General features: G+C 42.7%; 3 protein-coding genes across 5 annotated transcripts; 1 reads left to right on the forward strand and 2 right to left on the reverse strand.

Moving 5' to 3' along the window:
- Positions 1-2,155: 2,155 nt before the first annotated feature.
- On the reverse strand, positions 2,156-12,621 carry p3h1 (prolyl 3-hydroxylase 1). Of its 3 annotated transcripts, none has more exons than XM_020086948.2 (16): positions 12,006-12,621; positions 10,864-11,016; positions 10,252-10,441; positions 10,007-10,138; positions 9,373-9,512; positions 8,127-8,216; positions 7,965-8,017; positions 7,755-7,882; positions 7,536-7,663; positions 6,475-6,570; positions 6,201-6,351; positions 4,939-5,056; positions 4,781-4,856; positions 4,528-4,668; positions 2,535-3,198; positions 2,156-2,308 (listed from the first exon to the last, which is right to left on the reverse strand). In XM_020086948.2, the coding sequence occupies exons 1-15, from the start codon at positions 12,465-12,467 to the stop codon at positions 2,536-2,538; spliced, it is 2,721 nt and encodes a 906-aa protein (XP_019942507.2). In that variant the 5' UTR covers positions 12,468-12,621; the 3' UTR covers positions 2,156-2,308; position 2,535. The 3 variants fall into 3 exon arrangements, with proteins under 3 accessions (XP_019942507.2, XP_019942508.2, XP_019942506.2); XM_020086949.2 differs by having other exon boundaries at positions 2,156-2,324; XM_020086947.2 differs by having other exon boundaries at positions 2,156-3,198.
- Positions 12,622-14,934: 2,313 nt separating this feature from the next.
- c2h1orf50 (chromosome 2 C1orf50 homolog) lies at positions 14,935-18,268 on the forward strand. Its single transcript, XM_020087055.2, has 5 exons — positions 14,935-15,164; positions 15,509-15,624; positions 15,713-15,799; positions 16,649-16,780; positions 17,691-18,268. Exons 1-5 carry the CDS (start codon positions 15,119-15,121, stop codon positions 17,874-17,876), a joined length of 567 nt encoding a protein of 188 aa, XP_019942614.2. The 5' UTR covers positions 14,935-15,118; the 3' UTR covers positions 17,877-18,268.
- Positions 18,222-24,370, reverse strand: ap5b1 (adaptor related protein complex 5 subunit beta 1). Its single transcript, XM_020087025.2, has 3 exons — positions 24,080-24,370; positions 22,195-22,989; positions 18,222-20,333 (listed from the first exon to the last, which is right to left on the reverse strand). Exons 1-3 carry the CDS (start codon positions 24,218-24,220, stop codon positions 18,402-18,404), a joined length of 2,868 nt encoding a protein of 955 aa, XP_019942584.2. The 5' UTR covers positions 24,221-24,370; the 3' UTR covers positions 18,222-18,401.
- Positions 24,371-24,587: the final 217 nt, after the last annotated feature.

Raw genomic sequence — 24,587 nt, forward strand, 5'->3', positions numbered from 1 at the left:
CCTCAATTGCGACTCTGTGTCTCTGTGTGTGCGTGTGTGTACTTATACTATATTTGTGAGCATGGAACTCACGGAGTGAGGACATTTTTGGAAAGTGAGGACATTTTGACCAGTCCTCACTTTTTCAAAGGCTTGTTTGAGGGCTTTTAAGGTTGGGATTAGAATTGGGTTTATGTTAGGGTTAGGGTAAGGTTAAGGGGCTGGCAAATTCATTATGTCAATCAGTGTCCTCATTAAGACAGAAGTAGAAGAATGTGTGTGTGTGTCCAGATGGCCTCTCTGTGCTGGCATGACTTCATCCACATGCTAAACCTACACAGACATCACATCACATATCCCAGAGTCAGAGCTGCCTACACACTGCGCACCACAGAAGCTCAGCAGATGGAACTGATATTCACAGAGGGACCATGCACTGTATTCTCACGATAAACAGAAAGATTAGCATGTGGCTCCTGCATGTGAAAATTATTGTCAGATAGATTACACTGAACAGGTCATATGTACTCTTTCAATTTCTAAAAGAAATGGCAATTATGATTGAAGCTTTTTGCACATTCCATTAGTGCCAGTGGTTCAAAGCTGAGACACCCAAGGGGCCAGAATATAAATTCAAGGATGAGGTCATAATATACAGCCCAAAAGATCAATTGATTTCTTTAATATTACTGCTCTAGATGTAAAAAGAAAATCACACTCCTCTTAATTCACGTCTGTAACAGGTGAGCCCACAGATTCAATGGTACAAATTCAACCAACAGGCTTACTTATGTTTGTTGCTTGGCTGTCTACAGTGTAGTCAGGATTATCTGCTCAGAAAGGCTTTGCTTGGAAGCCTCCTCCATTTTCTTAACATTAGCTAACATGAGGCAAACCACATCAGACCATTGCCTCTAGACTAAAATTTGAAATTGAAAAAGGTCAATACAGTCTGAATAAGAATTTTTCTCTCCACCTTTGAATGAATGTACAAATTTTAAATAAAAAGTGACTTACACGCAAATAAAGTTGGATTCAACTGATCTACTGTTGATTAATATAACATCCTTTTCACCCACCCAAAAGGAATAGTTTTAGATTTTGGGACATCTGATCAGTTGCTGTCTCTGAGAGAGAGTTTGATGAGAAGATCAATACCACGCTCATGTCTCAACAAGTATGAAGCTAAAGCCAGCAAACAATTAGTGTAGCTTAGCACAAAGACTTGACAGTGGAGCTTTCACTGTGAACATACTGAGTACTGTCTACCTTCCTCTTTAAATAAATGCTTCCAAAAATGTTGAACTATCTCTTCAACAAGACAGAAGTTCTTTATAAATAAACCCATTGTACATACATACCTGTGTGTGTGTGTGTGTGTGTGTATGTTTGTGTGTGTGTGTGTGAGAGTATTTACACATACACAGAGTAAGAATCCCTCCATCCATATATTATCTATGCCGCTTACTCTCTGTGGGTCATGGGACATCCATAATTGTAAAGTAAATAACTATTTGTAAATAATTATCCTTCACCAGCCTTGCTTAAATAGTAGCAGTGAAACGAGCTGACACTCAACTCAAAGTTTGAGGTATGTGAGAAACTATGAGCACTTGGGCTTTAAAGGTACAGTGTGTAGAATTTTGTGATACCTAGTGTTGAAGTTTCATGTTGCAGCTGAAGACCCGTCAGCTCACCCTCTCCTTCCAAACATGAAGAAGAACCTGTGGTAGCTTCAGTTGTCATAAAAACTCAAAAGGTGTTTAGTTTGTTCAGTCTGGACTAATGTAAAAAACATGGCGGCCTCCATAGAGAGGGTCCCCTCAATGTAAATATAAAGTATTTAAATATAAAGGGTCTTTTCTGGGGTAAAGAAAACTACAATTCATACAATTTAGATGAAACGAACTAGTGAAAACATCATGAGGATTATTCTACATTAAATTTCTGCCAATAGATCCCTTTCACCTAAATCTTACACACTGGACCTTTAAATGTTTCCATTTTAAAATCACAGGATTTCCTAAAGTTCACACCCTGAGTGTTTCTATCAGAGGTGGACCTGTGATGGTTTGTTAACTGAGCAGTGAGTTAATCAGTAGTGCTTCTACACTGCCACCCAGTGTCAAGCTCAGAGCATCGCAGGATATTTTTACTTCATAAAAACTCGCCACAATTTAGAAACATCACTTTAATTTTGTTTGATTCACACAGTTGATTTGGGTTTGCTCAGCTCATATCAACCTCTTCCTGTTTCTCCCAGCTGTGGTTGGTTTCATAAAAGAAAATAAAGAGGATTCAGGTTGAAAACTGAGATGACATGTCCCATCTGTAGAGAGAAAAAACTTTGGATGACAAACAAAGAAGGTCACATTAATTTGGGCACTTTTGAAGATTGTCAGCAAGAATATAAAAATACTCAAGTAATGATCCGAGTGACATCTGCAGTGGAACAGCAGCGTAACAGTTCATTTAAAGGCCGGTAACATTTTAGTAAGACCCACAGAGAAGACCTTAAAAACAGACATCACATTAACAGTCACAGGTGCTCTTACATCACAGCTCTTCCTTGCCGTTCTGAGAGTCCAAGGCCGACGTGCCGGCAGCTTTAGCTTTTTTGGAGTCCTTCTTGGCGACAACCTTTACCGTCTTTTTTGCAGCTGGTTTAGTGTCTTTTTTGTCGGACTGCTTGGTTTGTGTTTTAACCGTCTGTTTCCCATCTTTTTTGGCTGCAGCTTTGCCTTTGTCTGTCTTCTTGTCCTTCACCTGCTCTCCAGCTTTAGCCTTTGCTTTCGGAGCAGCTTTGGCACCTGTTTTGCTGACTGGTTTCGTCTCTGGTTTGTCCTTCGGCGTGTCGGCTGGTTTGTCCTTTGGCGTGTCGGCTGGTTTGTCCACCGGTGTGTCGGCTGGTTTCTCAGCCTGTGCCTCGTCCTTCTTCTCCGCTGGTTTTTCCTTCAGCGTGTCGGCTGGTTTGTCCTTCAGCATGTCGGCTGGTTTGTCCATCGGTGTGTCGTCTGGTTTCTCGGCCTGTGCCTCATCCTTCTGCTCCGCTGGTTTGTCGTCTTGTTTTCCATCTGCTGTCTCCTGGGCAGCCTGTGCAGGAGGAGGCTCTGGTGTTGCGGGTTGGGGCTCTGAGCTGTCTGTCGTCTCCTTCCTGCTGAACTCGGCATTCAGAGGTGTGGAAAACATCTTCAGCAAATCCTGAGCTTGGATTCTCTCCTACAGAACCATTTGAAGAGAAACAGAACACACAATAACCCAGTTATTAATCAAAATACCAGAACCAGAGGCAAACACAAAAGATCTAATCAGACTATTTATAACACCTTCAACCTTCTGCTGACAATCAACAAATATTACCAGAAATTGTTTATTTTACAATTATAAGCCACAACATTTCAGTGAAGCAACCATGACCCATTGTGTTTGTTAAGATCAAAGGTTAAGACCATCAAACTGTGCAAATACAAAAGACTGATTTAGTTTGCATGTGTTACATTGTGAGGGATAAACGCTGGTTTGAGAATTTAACTCAAATGCAGCAGAGCAAGGCACAGGTTTTCCCATAGTGCTGACACTTCTTGACAAGAGACAAGAGAGGAGGAGTGAGTTGACCTGATGGCAGCAGGGGAAAAATGGGTGGGTTTTTAAATTTGTTTTTCCATATTTTCTTTTTAAATGGCACACAATAGTCCATTGTGTCCTGCAACACTTTATTCTGATGATACGGTTTATAGACGCAGCAGCAGTCACGCTGTCAGATTGAATCCTACATTTCTGACACACTCAGGCTTTCTTTGGTCACAAAGCTCTAGACCAAGACACTGATCACTGTTGAGGAGTGACGGTCAACAATTTTGCAGCATTTCTCTCACTTTCAACCTCCAGCCCCAAATCACAGAGTGTAAATGGGCCTTCAGTTTAGCTACAGAGGCTACTTACAAAATAAAACACTCAGGGACTGTATGGAACTTTTGAGGTTAGCAGTGAGTCAGAGGAGCCGAGGGTATTGTAACATTTCTCTTTGGTGACGCAAAGTTGCAATGCTGCAGTCCAGCCATGTGTTTTTTTGATTATGGCGGACAGTCATATCTGGTGTAATAATAAAGATGTTGCATCATTTGACCTAATGTGAACTGGGCCTGTGAGCTGATTATATTTTTTCCCAATATTCAATGCTATGTTTTTGCTAATTCCACTCCACATGTGCTCACTGGCAGAAAATGTGAAAATAATGTTACATTAAGACGTAAAGATTTAACGAGGGCATGTCTGCATGCTTTGCCACTTTTAGCTGTTAATGATAGACCAAATTGCACAAACAATTTTTGGAGAGGTTAAAAAACTTTGAGTTCTTTATTACATCCCTGGTAAATTTGAATTGGAGTTCACTGAAAATAACAAACACATAGATCCCAATTTCTCACTTTAAAAGTATAGATGGATAGAGATATTGTGTATGCTGTTGGTAAAGAATTTAACTGCAAAGTGAACCCCCCCCCCCCCCCAGTTATTATCCTGATGTTCGTCTGCAGAGAACGTTCGTACCTTTTCCTCGTGAGCAGGATCCAGGGTGAACCACAGCGCTACAGCACACCTCTGACCCTGCGTGACAGCTCTGACTCCGTGTGGGTTTTCTTTCCCTGCACCGAACGCAACCACACGTCCACACTGCGGGCGCACCTCAGCCTGGACATAAAGCCAATAAAACTTTAAATTTACAGCCTTTATTTACACATATTGTCATGTATTACAATGTAGTATTGAACACGGACTGTGGAAATAACAGGTGAATATTTACCGTGACAGTTTTGGCGTCCAGCTCAGTGAAAATGAAGTCTCCTCCTTCAAAGTCATGGTTTAAATAAAGAATGGCACTGCGGGGGGGGGGGACATGAGGATGTTATGTGGGTGCTCATCATCGGGGCTGTCACGGTGTGTTTGGGTGCATGTGCTCACCTGTAGTCCCTGTGTGTGTATGCAGGAGGCTCCTTTATACACTCGTTGATCTCAGACACCAGCAGACAGTTGTCCACATGAACAGGGTGACTCAGGTCCTCACGCTCCTCCTGCTTCTCTGAATAACAAGAGCACAGAGAAACAAGTGAGACATTTCAGGTCATACTCAAACAACTACCTTCGTCTGCACTAATTCGTATTTTCTACATTGACAATGAATCTAATGACTGTGTGTAATGTGAAATATGCTTACTGGCTTTGAACAAGACACACAGACAATTATCACCTGACTCCTCAGTTCTCGTCTGAGCTTTAAGGCACATTTCAGCTCTTTGTTTTAGTTTTAAAGCCAGAAGCATTCAGCTGCTAAAATACCAGATTATCTTCTCAGGGTTTGGTGCAAACTAATAACTAAAACATTATATACTGATGCTATATAAATGATATATGCTAACAAGGAGGTGTTGTGTTTTTCAGAGACCGAAACCACAGCGCAAACATCAACAGTCCTGCACTACAGGTGCAGCCTGTCGAGCACTGACCAATTTACTTTTACAAAAAAAATCTAAAAACATTTTATATCATAGGTATTATATTGTGTGAATTTAGGTCAAGCTGTATTTTTTTTAATATCACACTGTACACATATTACCGCCACATTCCAAAGAGTGTGCAATCATCATGATGAAAAAATGATAAAAGGTAAAGATAAGATAAAACTGTGGATATGGAGTATAATTTCTCCTCTAATATTCCATACAGGGCTCAGTATCTTGCCCAAGGACACTTCAGAATGCAGATAAGGTTCTAACACAATTAACCTGCTGTTCTCTGAGTCAATAGTCACATGTTTCTTGTTGCTAATCGTTCCCTCAGGTCTTCTTCTGAGGGCTTGCTAAATATCCCAAAAATGAACTACAAAAGGTTTGGGGAAGCAGTTTTCTGTTGCTATGCACCAAAGGTTTGGAACTCCCACCACACATCAGACGAGCTACTTCAGATGATAGTTTTAAGAAACAACTCATGACTTATTTCTATGATCTTGCGTTGTATTGTAATTGTATACTTTTTTTTGACACCATTGCCTTTATCTTCTACTTCTAGTTTTACCCATTTCCTGCTTTTATTAAATGTATTTGGGTGGGTGGTGCAGAATTAGGACAATTCTCATGTCGTGAGGAAAGATCTAACAGAAATGACTCATCATTTTAAGAATAACCACACAGAGCAGCAGCATACAGTGTTCTGACTGTCACACTCACCATTAATGGCAGAGCGACAGACCAAGTGGGAATAGGCGAAGTAGAGCGGAGTGTCAAGTTGGAAGTACGATTCCATCACCTTCCTCACCCTCTCGCTCAGGTCGAAGAAGAGACGAGCACTGTTCAGAGGAACCTTCCCCTCCTGTCCGAGCTGCGGGAAGCAAAGAGGGTTTTTAAATTTACCAACAGTGACGTGGAGAAAGTGTGTCTGGGTTGCTGTTTTTCAATGACGTCAGGTTATGTTTAATGCTTCAGCAGCAGCAGAGCTACCGACCTTGACGGCGTTCAGGACGGTGACTCCCTGAAACATCTCACTGGGGGAGTGGGGGGAGGTGTGCCCCCTGTAGCCATCGCCTTTCAAAGCAGCAGCCTGGAAAATATTCAATATTCAACACTCATGGCATGATGCTTCAAAATAATGCAACAACTGACATTTAAAAATCATTTCCATAGGTTAAGAAAAGTCTACAATGGTTTTCTTTAACTGTATGGATGATATTTCCTTAAAGGGCCATACTAAAAAATGAGGTTGATAAGAGCAGAGATGTTTGCAAAAAAAGAACAATGAGCTAAAAGAAGCTAAAATGCTCCACAGTGCTTCAGAGGTGACTCCTGTCGCATTAAGCATCATTTAATTCAAAGTTTATATAAAAATCCTGATCAGTGCATGGAAACTATTTCGGTTGATATCAATAATAATTAAGTTTAAAGACTGATGTTTGCTCCTGAGCGAAGGTTGTAGTTTTCTTTATCGACAGAGAATAACAAACACTTTAAAACATTTTACAAATCAGAGGTAGATCAATCGTATGATATACTGTACCTAAGTATACCTTTAAGTATTATATATACATATGATATTACAGGAAGTGGTTTACAGCTAAATAGACAATTAAACTTGTTTGAGTTTGAGTTTTGATGTTTATCTGTTGAATATGTCACAAACATTCATATTTACACTTCCTATTTATATATATATATATATATATATATATATATTTATATGTATCTGTTTGATTGTTATCTGAAGATGGACCATAGAGTCCATTTAGTTGAGTACATAGACGTACTTTTATACAAGGAAATACAGAAGTTACATCAGAAACCTCGTGTGGAAGCTCCACCCATGAAATGCAACAAATCAGCAAGCAGCCGACGCTGCACACACACCTAGTGTGGTCCAGGTGTAACAGTGCTCACTGCTAAATATTTAGTGTATTTCTAATATCATGATACAATGTCTTATATGTCTGCAGTGTTGCATGTTGGCCTGTCTGTCGTGTTACTATTTTGGTTGTTATAGGCTATAGCGACTTCATTCTAACAATAACTCACGTTGGAGAGGTGCTGCAGCTCCCTGCACTCTTCTTCATTGATCACTCCATCCAGAAGCGCCCGCTGTGTGCCGTTCAGCTGCTGGGACGTCATGGTTATCTTGATGCTATCGGACAGCACAGCGCCATCTAGAGGAGGTAGGTCACAGTCAAGAGTCATGCATGGTAAAAACTTCTGCAGGGGAGTAGTTCAAAATTCAGATGGAATTTGGTGGTTGACCTTCCTCCGGTGCAATAATCTTGGTCACATCTGAAGAATCCTTCTTCTTCTCCTCCACCAGAGTCTCAATCTCTTTCATCAGGTTTCCTATTTCCTCTGTGATCCTCGCCGCCGTCTCCCTGTCAGCCCTGCGACACACAAGGGGAGAGCCATGACATCACAATAACTGCAAAATTACAACTGACCCAGTGTTTGTTTCTTAAATCTTACTTTTGCTTGTCTCTCAGTTTCTTAGGCATGACATCTTCAGGTGTCCATGAGTCCTGAACACAGAGGGACAACAAAGTCACTGTATAATGTCCAATATCACACTTTAAATTTCAGCACAGCATGAAATAAGTGATGGACAATAAAACTGATAAACTCACTCACTGGATCTACAAAGGTAATCCCAAATGCTTCATATCCAAAGTAGAGCAGCTCTTTCTCCAGTAAGGACTTCTGAATGTACTGTTTCACCACCTGAGGACAAAAATCAATTGGACTGTGAATACATCTGTTGAAAACTAGCACAAAAACACCCCTGTATATAAATATGATATCACGTTGTCAAGGAAACCTCAGTTTATATTTAGTAAATGATGTATGCTGAGGTGGGTTGTCTGAGGTTGTTATCGTGTGATCAGAGGAATAAGCTTTAGGAGAAGCAATGGAGAGATGGGAGGAATCAACATGGTAAAGAAGAAACCTAACACGACACAAACGTGGCCTACATGTTAACATCAACACTAGGGACTTGCACCAGGAGGAACAGCACGAGTGTCACTGATATTATAAACAATGAATCTTTTCTCTTTGTGTGTCCTCAGTGACTTTATGTAAAGATAGACGATGCCTCTTCCTCCACATTTAACATAAGAGAAACCGAAATATTCTAAATAAGGAAGCTGCCATCTTGTTCTTAGCTGTCATTCCTTTACATTTAAATATCTGTGACACGTCAAAATATCATAAAATATCTTCCTTGGATATATACTCAAATATTTTGACAGTGAAAACAAGTTGAAACATTGTCTTAACCTCCACATCGTCAGGAGTTGAAGTATAAACTGAAAACTGAACCACGGTCAGGGGGCAATATTGATAAGATCACAACACACAAAGAACTTCGGACAATAATTCTATTGCTTATTATGCATAAAACCATAGCTTTAACCTTGAATATAAATATACTCTATATCACTGCAGCGTATACATTTATTCTCAGTCACATTAGAATTTTGGTTGTTTGAAGTCTGGTTGTTTGGGAGTTGAGGTTCAACCTGCACATCATTTGTCATTGAATCTCCCTCCGGCTGTCTCCATTCCAAATTATACTGTATAAATACAATAAAATATGGACACTCAGTGCCTGTAGGTGGTAAGAAATCTTAGTTATTGCTACTTAAAAAGGAGAAGCATACGTTTATGTGCTTTAGTTTCCCATCAGTGCTTTTTAATGTCTCTTCAGTGCCCTTGAGCACATTTGAGAGCTAATAGAGGCCATTATTCTTCCAGCACATGTTGTGTTGGGCTAATTAGCTGCTGATCAGTATGGATTAAGATTATATACACTCTTAGCACGCTGCTGTGGAGCAAAACCCCTGCTCCATATAACGTTGCATTAGAGGTACCGTACCTGTCTGGCTGATATGGTTTCTGCCTTGTCCTCGCCCAACACAACAGAGTAATACGCCAGGTTCTGGTTCATCACCACGTCGCTGGGGTGGAACAACAGGAAGGTCTTGGCACACTCTATGGCCTTCTCATACTTCTCACCTGGAGACAGGAGCAGGAGTTACTCTACAGAGGTACAATAGGTTTTTTGTTGAGGAAAAAGAAGATTTAAAAAGAAAAAATATTGGGTTTGTAAATAACAGGACCATTACAGTTTTCACTCATGTTCACTCTGCTGATTTCTCATGTAAAGATGAGTTAACTCACCAAATGAGTATCTCAGCCTGTGTAAGCAGTTGTTATATCTTTTCATCATAATCATAAAATGCGATCAGCTGCCACCACGGTCCACAATGTGGCCGCAGCCGGGATCCTGGATCTAAAAGCTTAAAACATTGATACACTTCTCCATTTATGTTATTTTGTTCGTGTGTTCTGTTTACACATCACATCGATTATACTTCTGTCCGTCCTGGGACAGGGATCCCCGACTGAGACTCTCTCACGTTTCTGCATTTTCTTTCCATGTTAAAAGGCCATGGTCACATTCAGTGTCACTGAATGAAGCCTGATGAAGAGACAGGGGAGACACTCACTGTTGTAGTAGGAGAACTGCAGGTAGTTGTACTGAGAGGCGAGGAAGTCCTCAAAGGGCTTGTCCCTGCCGGCGGTAGAGGCCAGCTCCACAGAGCAGTGCTGCTTACAGTTCAGTACCTGCATGTAGTGGTCTGACACACACACACATTCACATTTACACAAAGACAAATTAGACGCCCAAGGATCAGCTTTCATACCAAATGTTTTCTGCGCAAAGATGCACTAAAGATGTAGAGTTTTTCACCAGTCATGGTCTGGAACAGGTCGGCGCTGTACTCCATGTAGTTGTATCCATCGTAGTTGTAGGCTCCTTCGCACAGAGCTCTGCACTCCCTGTCGGCTGTGAAGTACTCGTCCAGGCCCACTTCAAAGTTTTCAGCCGCCAGACCAAAAGAGTCGTGGCTGTAGTAACTCTTTCCTACCAGGAACTTGGCCTGAGGAGAAAACGTTACAAGAACTATGAGATTTAAACAGTTTTAGTCAGAATTTGTCAGGGTTCATTTGTATCAAGTTAGTCAGACAACGGTACAATATTCAGATCTAGTTCTCTTTATGTTATTCACTCTGACAGCAGTAATCACACAAAAGCTAATTGTCTGGGTTATGTTTTGATTTTAAAAAACAATTCACCACATTTCTTTACAGCCATTATTCCCCAGGCTGAGATCTCCATCAAACTATCTCACAGCTTCCTGTAGTTGCAGCAACCACAGGTATTTGCGAACATTTTAAACGGATCACAACATGTCAACAGATTTCTGAGGTAAAATGAAAGGGAAAAAATGGAACAAACGTGTCCAACAAGGAGCCCACACTGTGCAGGAGGTCGAGAGGCATAAGAGGAGTTTGCTCTCACCATGTGTGGTTTGGCCTCCAGGTCTTTGAAGTCCTCCTGCTGTACTCCTGCCATCATCCTGTAGTACTCCAGGTTCTGTCTCATCTCCATGTGGTCCGGGTTGGCCAGGAAGAAGGTGTTGGCTGCTGCTACTGCCTTGTCCAGCTTGTTGATCTGAAAAAGCACAAATGTTCATTTCATCCGCTCTAATTGCAGCTTTGTGAAAACACCTGGAAAAGAAACCAACAGCATCTAATTATCTTTTACGCAGCAGGGCAGTGTCCACGTCTGTGTGCCTCTCAAACAGCCTGTTTGTTTTCAGTACGTTATTATAGAGATACTATGGCCATGAAGCAATTTGTGACCACGATAGCTTTTCCTATCAGGCGATATTGATTATTATCACGATAAATGTGATATCCTTAGAGAAACCAGACCGATATTAGACAGATACTTTTAACACATCTGACAGAACGTTCAACACAATCACTCTTGTGCATAAGCATCCTATTGACACATTTTATTTTATATTATGTATTTATATTATTTTATCAGATTTATTATGCTATTAATATTCTATTATTTATATATGAAATATTGTTGAACTGTTGTTACATTGCTATCTAAAAACATATCTCCACAAACACATTAGATTGTGCAGCAGCTTTTTTCATTAATTTTGCTGCTTTCAAGTTCTGTCTGAGAGTCTGTATTTCCCAGTGAATCCATGCAAGCTTATTATGAAAGCTGCAGAGAGAAGTGAACCTTACAACAATGTCTGTCTCACAGTCAAAGTCATCCACTTTTCCTCATATTTTACAGCCACTCTATTGTGCCAACAAAGCAGTGCTGCAGTGAGTTTCCGCGGAGCACTTGAAAGCAGCACTTTAGGCCTTTAAACCTCTGGATCTCCACAGTCTACGTCCCCACGTCAGAAGAAGACTCCACCTTGAGACGTGGCATGGCAGTCTGGGTGCTGGGGGGGGTTGGGGTGTTTACAGACTCCAGCACCGACTCAAAAGTTTGAATGACATCTACAATGTGCTGAGTTTCTACTTCCCTGCATCTTTACTGTGCACATGCACCAAACAAATCATTTCCCTGCGCGGAGTGAGACACGATCCAACTTTCCTCGTGCAGCCCTCGGTGCATTTCGCTCTAACCTTGAAATAAGCGACTTGTAGGTAATTGTACGGAGTCCTCTTCTTGAACTCCAGCTCCACTTCTTCCCCGACGAGGTGAAAAGTGGGTGAGCCGAGCTTCTCTGACTCGCAGGAGTTCACACAGTCCGCCCGCTTCAGGATCTTCTGGAAGAAGCCCAGGTCCTCCACAGACCCGGCCCCGGGCACGGGCACTCCGAGGCCGGCCACAGGCTCGCCGAACGCGGTTTGGTTGGCGCAGCTGAGCCGACACGAAGCCTTCACGTTGCGGACCGTAGCCTTGTTCTTGATCGCCTTCTCCATGTTCAGGATGACCGTCAGCCAGTCCCCGTTATTGTAGGCGTCCACGGCCGTGTCGAAGAGGATATCATACGGCTCCAGAACCGAGGGGCTGCTGCGGTGGTTGTCCGGCGTGCACAGAGGCAGAATAAAGCTCAGACACATGAAGGAGTAGTGGAGCTCCATGATGCTGGAGAGTCTGAGCTCTGCAGCGGACAGACAGGACCCACAGCCCGGTGCAGAGAGGGGGCCAGACTCACTTCTTCCTCCCTGCTGTAAGTGGTCTGGAGGTGGGGTTTGATCCCGAGGAACACCCCTTCAGCCCCCCCACACACAGTGTACCACTGCCTTATGAAACAGTAAGGAGTTTATATTGTGCACATCTAGTGTGACAATTGACTGTGAAATCTTATGAGACATTTTAAAGTGAGAGTTATGACAAACGTTTGCACCATTGCACCAAAACAGAAACATTTCCTTGTCTATACACCAGATATCTATATATATATATTTGTACTTATTTTTACCTATTTAGCTTTTTTACATGTACATAGCTTTTGTTTTTGTCTTTGTTCTTGTCAATGTTTGTTAGTTTTTTAACAGTTTGTAAGAGAGCTAAGTAAAACCGGAGTTTAAAATCCTTGTGTGTTCACATACCTGGAAATAAAAGTGATTCTGATTCTGATTCTAATGACAAACACTAACCCTGATTTCACAGGATTTATTTAAGACTAACTGCTTGCCACGCTTTCTTTTCTTTCCTTTTCTCATATTGAAATCATTTATACTTTTTTGATACTGCTTTATTTTTTGTAGCATCTATTTATCTACGTGTCTGTTTATACTGTCACTTAAGCTGGGAATTATCTGTGTCGAGCACATGAAGTGTTTGTACAAGTTGGTTGAACACGTTTGTTGAAGACAGTCCAACTGTGGCTCACGGTGTGCGAGGACTAAGTTAGGACTGATCTCAGTAGCCTACAATAAATTAATGACATTTTAAATTTAAATTAAATTAAAAATTAAAAATCTATTACATATCAACTTAAATCGCAGGGAAATCCTCACAGCCATTATTATCACCTTTATCATTGCTTCCTCCAAACTAAGCTGTTGTTTTTACTGTCTGTCAACTAGATTCCCCATAGACTGTACATAGGGACTCCCAGATACAGCTGTGGGTGAAATATTAATTCACCTACAGCTAATTAATAATATTAATTGTAACATGGATATTTCATCATTTAAGTTGAAAGAGCAAATTATGATGCCAGCTTTGAACAGTTTTCCTCTGAACTGATGTACTCAGTTTGTTCACCACACATATCAAACTCAGAGCTGCTCAAACTACATTGCATGGATTTAACATGGGAGACACAGACCTGTTAGAACCTGCCCACTGAAACTTTCATGGCTTTCCCTTGCAAATAGACATAGGCCTAAGTGCAAAATAACACAGGCACAATCTGTTCTTGCTTTTCAATGCTCAAGGTCTACAAACACAACAGGGGAAATATAAGAGCACATTTTGCTCATGCTTGTATTATTATTTCAACTCAGTTTCACAACATACCAACATAGCTTGATCAAGAGATATATCTTGTAATACAAAATGTATCTTATAATAATAAGAAAATAAAACAATATATATATATATATATATAGCAATCTTTTTCTCAGTCTGTGGAAGTCAAATAATTTCAACCCATTGGTCTGCAACTTCAAAGTCAGAGCCCCCTTTTGACTTTACCCACATTCTAATTCTAATAATGTAAAAACAAACAAACAAAGATGTAGATAAGAAACAATACATAGGTAGTCACAGTGAACTTCTCTTATGTCCACAATTTAACTAATCTTTGTCTAATTGAAGCAACTTATCTGCCCATTGTACATATAAAGAAAACAACAATTGGTAGAGTAGATGATTACACATGATTGGTTTATATTAAACTTCTGCCCTTTCCCCTAAATCTGACACACTGGACCTTTAATATTAGCATGTTGTATACTGTCAGGAGAGTTTCTTCGCAGTGACAAAATAAAAATTACCTTTTTTTCATATTCTTAATGAAACTAAGCAGATTAATGTTTCATTAATGGAGAAATTTAAGGACACAGCTTTATATTAAACCTGATGGTTTTTTTGACCCACTGTTAACGATAGCAGAGATACTTAGGTGATGGGAGAAACACTTTCTACTACTCTTTCAAACTAAATGTATGTAATTCATATTGTATAATGATCTAAACGTGTTGTAAATACGCCCGCAATGGATCATGGGTAAATGCTCGCTGGAGCAATGTAACAGAAAGTTAGAGGATGACGTAGATCTGGCTTCATTTATAGTATTTAATAAGTCAGCGGGTTTAACGAGTCATGAGAAGCTGCTCGTTGATGGAAACTTCACAACATTGTTTAATGTGACTCTATCCTGAATCCTGTCTGTTTCTTAAAAACGTGTGTTTTCAACGGTGACACATCTCGTCTGTTTAAATGTTCTGAGGCAGGACGGGGCTGTTTGTGGCGTGCCTGAAATAAATCCGAATTGTCATGATGATAGAATTCAACATCAAAACGTTGTTATTTTATATACCTTACTATTTAAAAAACAAAACATTGCAAACATAAATTGTTTGCTGAAGAAAACTCTAAAAACGGAGTTTAATTTCAAAGTCTTTTACACAGGCACTATCACGACTGCTATTGTGGCTAAACGTGGGACATGTAGGACCCCGTGGGCTCCTCCGGTATGGTCAAACATTGGCTGGTTACAAAAGCAGCTGGTGTGGACGGAGAGAGCAACATCTGAGGAAGCTGTGCAGAAGAAGAGACCATGGACAGGACGGTCAGCCTCAGCAGACCCGACAACACCTCCACAGGTATCGAACTGTAGCTTTAGAGAACCAGCTGCACACTCACGTCCTGTTGTTGAAGACGTAGGAAACAGAATCACTGCTGCATTTGACATGAAATCAATGGACGGAGTTCCTCTCACTGTAGTGAAGAGCTCGATGTTTGCAGCAGAGTAACAACAGATGTATTACTGTGTCATAGATGAAACATGGAGACAGTAGCTGTAGTTATAGAACACAAGGTAGCAGTGTTAGATTAGAACGTCTCACACATGAAGTATATTACATCAGATATGTTGGCATTAGCTGTCAGCACGTTACCTCTGGTGAATCAGTTACATGAACGTGTGATGTAACTGTGTTTTCTGCAGCCACTCTGGTTGAGAGCAGCAGCGCCCCCGGCGGCCTGGAACTGGTCAGCTCCTACCAGACCAACAGAGTGGGGGACCCCATGGACCTGGTGGCCCTGGCAGCTCAAGTACAAAAGGTGAGGACTGAGGTTTGTAGGTTGAGCTTATATTTACACGACGAATCTGTGGTTATCTATTGTAAACATACTTAACTGTGTTTGTTAGGGAGACGATTTCATCAAAGCCAACGCTTCCAACAAACTGACAGTCATCGCTGACCAGATCAGGTACCTACAGGAGCAGGCGAGAAAGGTGAGTGTCTACAGCAGGGGTCACCAACCTTTTAGAAACTGAGAGCTACTTCATGGGTACTGAGTCATACGAAGGGCTACCAGTTTGATACACTCTTCTGAAATAACACATTTGCTCAGTTCGCCTTTAGTTATATATTGTTATTAATGATAACTGATACTCATCTATGTGAAGACACTGATCACGTTAATGATTTCTCACAATAATTATCAACAATGACTTAACAAGGTGGGAAACAGATAATATCAATATTCAACACTTAATTTCTATTAATCTCAGCAATTGTTTACATTTTCAGATGATCACTTCTACATCTCATTAGAAAAATGTCCCATTTTCACCAGCCACTGACCAGCCCTTTTAACAAATCATAGTCAATAGTCAACTTCAACATGACAATAAAAATTCGACAGCATAAAAAATAAATAATTAAATGTTATGAGAAACGCATGTCACATTTTAGACGCAGCTCACTGGTGAGTGGTGTTATTTTTAGAACAGGCCTGCGGGCTACTCATGTAGTCCTTGGGGCTACCTGGTGCCCATGGGCACCATGTGGTGACCCCTGATATAGAGCAACAGTGAACAAATCCTGCAGTCATGTCTTGTTTCTGAAATTCTACGCAAGATATCTTATAGATGATTGTGTCAGAATGCCCAAACTAGTTCAATTTAAAAGATATCATATAGATATATATATCATATCATATATATTTGTAGATCTGTTAAAGGATTCCAGATCCCAAGGTATGAGCACTACAAAAGCTCCTGTGATCATACTGAGGGAATGAGTTATTGTTAGTGTGACATATATTATAAGAGCAGACACGTTTTTCTTCTTTCTTCTAGGTTTTGGAAGAGGCTAAAAGAGATGCTGACCTCCACCACGCTGCCTGTAACATAGTGAAGAAGCCAGGCACCATGTACTACCTCTATCAGCGGCCATCTGGGCAGAAGTACTTCTCCATTATCTCCCCTAAGGTCTGCATTGTAATGACACATACTAATACCAGGTTGTTAATCTGTCTTAAAGGTCCAGTGTGTAAGATTTAGGTGAAAGGGATCTATTGGCAGGAATTGAACACAAATAGTCCTAGTGATGTTTTCACAAGTGTTTCATCTAAATTGTCCAATTTGTCGTTTTCTTTACTCCAGAATGGACCCTTTACATTTAAATACGTAATATGTACATCAGGAGCGGGTCCTCTCTACTGAGGCCGCCATGTTTTTTTACAATAGTCCAAACTGAACAAACTTTATGACAACTGAAGGTTTCCACAGGTTCTTTAAGGTTTGGAAGAGGAGGGTGAGGTGAGGGGTGTCCTGCTGCAAGATGACACTTCACCAGTGCATTCTACACACTGACCCTTTAAATGTTACGTCACCCTGTGTGGACAGGAGTTACAAAATGTCAGCACAGAACCTGTCACTTAATACATATGAATGGCTTGCCTCACATGGTTGGGGGTTTGGTGTCCAAAGTTCATTTAACCCAGGAGGCAGCTGATAGTGAGCAGGCGTCCAAAACACAGGCTGCTTGGGTTGGATTCGGCCAGTTACAGCACAGCTACACTCGTCATTGAATGTTGACGGTCGTAACTAATATGGGGAGGAAGAGATTATGTTATGGTGATAAATAGCTGTTGTAGAGGAACATATAACAGACATGTTTACTGCTGCTGCTGTGGAAGAAGTTTTTAGATTAGTGTTTTTATAGATAAATAGAATCTATGTCCTCAACATGACAGTGCAGGTCAGAAAGACAATACACATACTCTGGTTTAGAATATGTGGAAGCACTTAGGTATGTTAACAGGTAATGACATGATTTATTGAAGGAATGGTGTCAAATCTCGTCCTAATATCACCTCTTTTGTCTGCTCCTCTGAAGGAATGGGGCCCAAGTTGCCCTCACCCATTTGTCGGTGCGTTCAAACTCCAACATGACATGTCCTGGACCCCTGTAGACGAGGTGGAGAAGAGGGATGCAGAGATTGCCATCATGAACAAGCTCATCAGCCAGCAGACCGCTTTACCACCTTGCACAGAACCCAACTTCAAAGGCCTCTCTGAGTAAAGCACTGCTGAAGCTGGACTGAAAAGAGGACTGGACTTATCAAGGACACATGCTGGAGACTAATTCTACTTTTAATGAACATCAGTTTGAACTGAGACGAATCCAGATGTGGATTGGAATCACTGATATCAATCACTGATATCAAAATGTCAGAGTGTCTCAGTGGCTTTCATGTACTGCCTTAAGTGAACACAGTCATGCATTACAACACGTTTTAGTTTGTATAGTCACAACCTCAGTATCATACAGGGCTGCAGCTTTTGTAAGCTAGTTATCGTCATTATCCTGTGCAACTCAAAGTGAATGATTTATTTTGTAGATGCTGCCAATAAGGTTGGGACTTCATTTGGTGAATAAAATCATCTGTTTAATCTCAGGTCAACAAAACAAAAGTGCAATAACTTTATTTGAAATCATCCGTCTTCTGTTAGTACAATTTAATTTATTAAAGTGCAGACAAACACTAAATGATCTTTGTTAAAAGCCAGCTCATTAGGTTTTTTTTTTTTAAAAGACGTGCCACAGTCAGCTCTGACTGTCGTCCTGTGAGGAAGTGATTGTCAGTAAATAAGAAGTTATGTGTGGCAAAAGCTGCCAGTCATCTGTGGCGATGTCGAAGTGCACGGCGTCTTCCTCTGTGGAGATTTTCAGCAGCACATGAGACTTGGGGGGGAGGAAGAAAAGCACTTTAAACTCTTCTTTATGGGACCAGTCTGAAATAAGGTAGGGGAGGAAGTGTTTCTCCACCAAGGACCTCAGCGCTGCCTCCTTTAGCTGGCAGCAGAAGAGACTGGTAGCACAGTCCCCGCCCTCCGAGCACAACTCATCCCATAATCCCTCAAAGAGGTGAAGTTTGCCGCCACGACCCCAGGCTGAGGGAGCAGGCAGGGGCCTGAAGACCTGCTGGAACGCCACGTGGATGTCCGGCAGGATGGTGTGCCACGAGAGCCCGTCCTGTGTGGTAAAGATGGCGCTGGCTTGAAGGGTGGTGGGGTAGGGACGCAGAGGCTTCAGCCGCAGCTTCACCACCGGTGACGACCTCTCCGTGAAAAGGCAGGGGACACTGATGTCGCTCAGCTCTTCATAGTGGTCATCTGTGCGGTTGACGTGCAGGCGGATGCTGAAGAGCTGATCAAAGCGGGGGTCGTAAGGCTGAATGTGAGCCAGTTGGTAGCTCAAGGTAATTTCTGAGGCAAAGTCAGGGTCATTGAACTGAAGTCTGTAGGTTTCCAGTGCTGCCTTCACCTCATCTGGGCATCTGTCAGTCTCACTCTGGCTTAAGTCACCTTCTTTATCTGCTTGTGTTTCTTGTTGTGGCTCAGAATTCACCTCAACCACGTGGAATATTGCTTTGTCCGTCTGGTGAATGGTTAGCGCACTTCTCAGCCCCTCGCTATCAGCCACGATGCTCGACAGCGATCGCTTCTTGACCTGCCGTCCTCCCTCGGTCGCACCCTGCGCTAACACCCCGGTCAGCTTCTCCCGGGACAGCGTGGTGAGGAGGGTATAGTAGAGACGGGCATGGTCCTGGATGTCTGTGTCTCTGTAGCGGCAGGTGAGATCCTGCAGGATGTCGGCCAGGGGGAGAAGCAGCGAGTCCAGGCTGGGATGGACGAGCAGGCGGCGGCAAACTCCCAGCAGGCTGGTCCCCAGACGCCAGTCGCCGCTTACACACAGCGAGGAGGTCGATGGAGCGATGATGCTGGACAGAAAGCTCAGGGTGCTGCGCTGGGGGATTTTTCCTTCTTCCGCCACTCGTGCCAGCATCTTGAGGTGAGAGCGGAGGTCCTGTAAGTTGAGCTGGGCGAGCGGGGCCTCAGTGATGACTCCCTGCAGTGCTTTCAAGAGCTCCTCCGCCCAGTTCGACTCAGACAGCCTGTCCTGTGTGTGGTCGGCCAGGCTGATGAGGTGCGGGGCCAGCTGAGTGTGGTGGAGGTAGAGCTCACACAGCTTTTCCACCAGGCTGCTCGAGTAGCGCTCCATGTGGGAGAAGTGCAAAAGGAAGAGGAAGGCGGCCCTGAAGAAAGTGACGATAATCTCTCTGCTGCCTCCGCTCTCCACGATGTGTAGCAGCGACATGAGGTGTTCGTAGAGGTTGGCCAGCCCCCTGCCCTCTCCCCCATCCCCTTCCTCTCCCTCCTCCAGGTAGACCAGGGACAGCAGGTTGAGTCGGGCCAGCATGGTGGCGCTGTCGTTGAACACAGTGGGCATTAGAGCCAAGGCCAGCCGGGGAGTCAGCAGCACAGGGAGCGTCTCGTCTCCGTCGCTGCAGCTGATCGGGCGGTTCTCAGGGAAGTGCAGGATGCAGTCCATGTAGAAGAGCTTCTCGGGCATACTCAGCAGTGGGTGCTGGGAGAGCACGACCAGTCGCTTGAGGATGAACACTTCGTCCTCGGCGCTGAACAGGCTGTCTGTGAATGCACACTTCATCAGCAGAGTGGTGTGGAGGAGACAAACCTGGAAGGACAAAGATTTATTTTGAGTCTCCAGAACAAAGTTCTCACAACAAAGGAGCTTTAAAATAATAACTCAACAGTTTAGGAAATACACAGTTCAGTACTGGTCTGTACTTAGATTTCCAAAACATTTAATCACACATTTTGAATGGTTTTTAATTTTGATACAGCTGCTTTCACACATACACTGAACTCCATAGGGGCTGGATGTATACTTTCTCCAGAGTTCCTCCAGCCAGCCCCGAGTAAAAACTGAGCAAGATAACCTCTGGAGGATTTACTGAGGATGGGCGTGTTGATGATGCTTCTAACACACAGCAGACACAAGACAGATACACCAGGGGCCTGTACTACGATGCAAGTTCAACATACCCAGGATATCTTTGGGATATCCGGGTTTTACCAACTCGTTAAATCAACCCAGGCTTTCCTTCTCTAGATCTGAGTGCGTGCACATGAAAGAGGCGGGGTTTGCAGCATATGACCAATCATCGACATGGACAACTGTACTGACAGCAGAGCTGCATCTTCTGCAAGTTCAAACTAGCATTTTAAAAAAATACAAGGAGAACAAACACATTATCCAGACTAAAAGAAACACAGTCACAGCTGCTAAATACAGGAAGAACAGCTGGTAAAAAATCTCTGACTCTGTGAATCTTGAAGTTACGGAGCCCCCCCCCCCCGTGACGTTTCCGAAAAAATATATTCGTGAACACAATATAATAACGTGTGGGAACGAGATAAATAACTCCGGGCCACGAGATATGATTCTGTTCTTTGCTAACAAGACCTGTCGAACTAAACGGAAGAAGCCTCTTGGATAAGAGATGATGTCGCCTCTATGATGAGCTTTAGTTTGACACACACTGTCTGCACTGACTCTGAGGAAACACTGTGGTGGATACGTTTGCAATAACTAGCAGCAGAGATGGACTTAACCAACCAGCTGTCAAGGTAAATCTGTAAACTATCTATCCCCAATTCCAAATACATTTTTAATTTTATTGGCTAAACCTACTTAAAGGGAAGGAAAAAAATATTAAAAATCTTCTTCGGACTGAAAACCCTGAAGTTAGCTTGAAGTTACCCTGATAACTGCAAATCCTGCTTTGTAGTTCAGGCCTCCGGATGAAAAAGCAGAGCCACACACATAAAAGACACAGACAAAGATATCAAGAGGGCTGACGTCAGTGTTGATGTGCTGAAAACAAAAATCTGATCTCCCCAGGGGAATAAATACGTTACTTCCTGCCTCTGCATGATGCGCCACCCCTCATCTGAACGCTCCAGAGATTTCTGTTGCTGTGATCACCCTGAACGGAAAATCTTCTGCGTTGTTCATGTGTGAAAGGGAAACTCCAGAGAAAGTCCAGACACAATTGTGCTGCCATCCTCTGGAGTTATTGCCAAAAAGTGGCTTCATTTACTTAAAGGTACAGTCTGTAGACTTAAGTGATATTTAGTGTTGAAATTGCATGTTGCAGCTGAACACCCCTCACCTCACCCTCTCCTTCCCAACATGAAGAAGAACCTTCAGTTTTCATAAAAACTCAAAAGGTGTTTAATTTGTCCAGTCTGGACTAATGTAAAAAACATGGCGGCCTCTGTTGAGAGGGTCCACTCGATGTAAATATAAAGTATTGAAATATAAAGAGCCTTTTCTGGGGTAAAGAAAACTACAATTCATACAATTTAGATGAAACAAACTAGTGAAAACATCATGAGGATTATTCTACATTAAATTTCTGCCAATAGATCCCTTTCACCTAAATCTTACACACTGGACCTTTAATTCACCAAGATTTAAATAGGAAAAACTGTGACAAAGTATTTTTCACTTCATTCCATTTGACACAAACCTTGCTCGTGCCCAGCAGTCGCAGCAGCTGAGCTCTGAATATGGCTGGAGGGACACCAGGGACCATGGCAACCAGCTCTGTCAGTCTATGAAGCAGCGCAGCCTGACACAAAGGAGTGAGGAGGTAGGACTCCTCCAGGAGGGCAGACAGGATTGAACGCAGCTCCTTACAGTCAGACCCAGTCTGGAGGGTGGGCACTGAACCCATGGGCCCCAGGATGAGAGAGAACATTACGCCAGAGTCTGTGTTATTTGTCAGGCCTGACTCCTGTTCTGCTTCCCATGCAACTGATGTGTTCCCTCCCAGAAAAGCTTTGAGTTGCTCGGCACCAGCTCCAGTTTCCTGGGTGAGCTGATACACAGCATTCCTAAGCACCAGAGTGTAAAGTCCTGTGTAAGCCTGGTGGAACCTGGAGGTTTCTCTCTGCCTGAGCGCACCCAAGAGCTCAATGTGCTGGGAGAGATAACTGGGAGAACAAGCCTCTAGCTCCTGCAAACAGTCACAAGCTGTGGCTCGGAGAGAGTGAAGAGCGCCGTCGCCATGGAGGTCACCAGGGTCCTGGGATAACTGGAGGAGCAGGTCCAGGAAATCTTGAGATGCCGGGGACTGGCTGCTCACACAGGAGGTGCAGACGAGCACAGAGGTGAGGGCCAGCAGGAGATGACAACGAAACTGGACGGATTTGGGGGGGCACTGGGCGAACACTGACATGAGCTCCAGGGCTGTCTCCTCGCCCACAGAGTCTGAGGGACACAACAGTGTCGGGTACTCACATAGTGGAGACAACAGGAGGACCTGGGGAGGAGGTAAAAGATGAGAATTAAAAACTTGGCAGAGAGTGAAACATGTGACTCATACACATAAACCTTTCAGTTCAGGAGGCAGACACCCTCTCTACGCAGATCCAGGATCGGGGCTGCAGCAACATTAGGGATTATGATTAAGACATTACTCATACATACAGTATATATACTCTCTTATTGTATTAATACTATAAACATAGATACACCTCTCCATTTATGCTAGACACTGTCTTTTCTCATTACTGTTGTAAACTTTGTTTCAAGCCATCTATTTCACTTCTGTCCATCCTGGCAGAGGGATCCCTCACATGCGTCTCTCTGAGATTTCTACGTTTTATTTTTTATAATAACTCAAAACGCTTTAGTTGGTTCAGTTTGGAGGACAGTAAAAAACATGGTGGCCTCCACAGAGAGGACCCCCCCTCCATATGAATATAAAGTATTTAAATATAAAGAGCCCATTCTAGGGTAAAGAAAACTACAATTCATACAATTTAGATGAAACACACCAGTTAAAACATCACTAGGATTAAATCTTAATTAATCTTGATTCAATCTGATTAATTAAATCTTACACGCTGAACCTTTAAGCCCTATGATTTGCGAATATGGCCTTTATTAATAAAATGTGATTTGATTGATTGTTATACAAATAAAAAAGAATGAGTACAGCCTTTTTGTTGAAAGAGTTGGGTTAGGGTACACCCATGTGTTTGTATATGTTAGAATTATTTACTATCATGGAATCATTTCAGTAAATAGCCAAACGGACAACTTTAACACACTGAACCCAAAGAGGTTCCTTTTTAAATCAGTGAAGACGACGAGGCAACAATCCAAACACACACAGGAGCTGGAACCTGATCATTGTCAATCACACAACACTGATCTATTTCAAATGTGTAAATAACATTAGCTCAGCACTGTGTTCAGAACGCAATGTGCCGAACTCCAGTTAAACACCTGAGTGTCGGGAGCTTGTGTCGCAGAACGAAACAAGAGATTTTAAAGTTTCCCTGACTCCGACGTGTTTTAAAATGTGCCTCGTGCTTCTACAGAGTCGTGAATAGTTTGTATTTTACCTTGACGCTGTAACCGGCTCTGTCATCGCGGAGCTCTCGGAGCAGCTCGGCCAGGAAAGCTTCGGCTGTTGTCCCCGAGAGGAAGCGAGAGGGGCTGCGGGAGAAAGCGGAGAGCCTGTCCGCCCAGTTCACCGCCATCATCACCCAGATCCCCAAGCTTCCAGCTCCACACTAACTCATCCCACACACTGTTTCTGTTTCACTTCGAGGTGACGGACACGAACCTCTCCGCTAACATCCAGCGTCCAGGCGGGTCAGCCGCGGTACGTACTGTGTCACGTGCATAGTTGGTGTCATAGTTGGTGTCATCGGTGGTGTATCAGCGCCTCCTACTGCTCCGGAGTGTGAACTACAGACTAGTGTCTTCAGCTTTTTATTTCTTTTTCGCACAGATTGAAAAGATACATATACAAATTATAAAAAAATATATATACAGGGGAGGTAGAAGCCTCACTTCACATAAAATTAGACATGCATTAAATAATATGACAACCTTTGAGATTCAGTA

Source organism: Paralichthys olivaceus, chromosome 2 (genome assembly GCF_024713975.1).
Source record: "Paralichthys olivaceus isolate ysfri-2021 chromosome 2, ASM2471397v2, whole genome shotgun sequence".
Classification (NCBI taxonomy): Eukaryota; Metazoa; Chordata; class Actinopteri; order Pleuronectiformes; family Paralichthyidae; genus Paralichthys; species Paralichthys olivaceus.

Coding starts and splice junctions, on each gene's coding strand:
- p3h1 (XM_020086948.2), bottom strand. CDS start 12,467: ATGGAGCTCCACTACTCCTTCATGTGTCTGAGCTTTATTCTGCCTCTG. Junction 8,217..9,372: donor AAACCATATCAGCCAGACAG/GTACGGTACCTC, acceptor TTTTGTCCTCAG/GTGGTGAAACAGTACATTCA. Junction 7,664..7,754: donor GATTATTGCACCGGAGGAAG/GTCAACCACCAA, acceptor TACCTCCTCTAG/ATGGCGCTGTGCTGTCCGAT.
- c2h1orf50 (XM_020087055.2), top strand. CDS start 15,119: ATGGACAGGACGGTCAGCCTCAGCAGACCCGACAACACCTCCACAG. Junction 15,165..15,508: donor ACCCGACAACACCTCCACAG/GTATCGAACTGT, acceptor TGTTTTCTGCAG/CCACTCTGGTTGAGAGCAGC. Junction 15,625..15,712: donor TGGCAGCTCAAGTACAAAAG/GTGAGGACTGAG, acceptor TGTGTTTGTTAG/GGAGACGATTTCATCAAAGC.
- ap5b1 (XM_020087025.2), bottom strand. CDS start 24,220: ATGATGGCGGTGAACTGGGCGGACAGGCTCTCCGCTTTCTCCCGCAGC. Junction 22,990..24,079: donor GAGCCGGTTACAGCGTCAAG/GTAAAATACAAA, acceptor CCTCCTCCCCAG/GTCCTCCTGTTGTCTCCACT. Junction 20,334..22,194: donor GACTGCTGGGCACGAGCAAG/GTTTGTGTCAAA, acceptor TTGTCCTTCCAG/GTTTGTCTCCTCCACACCAC.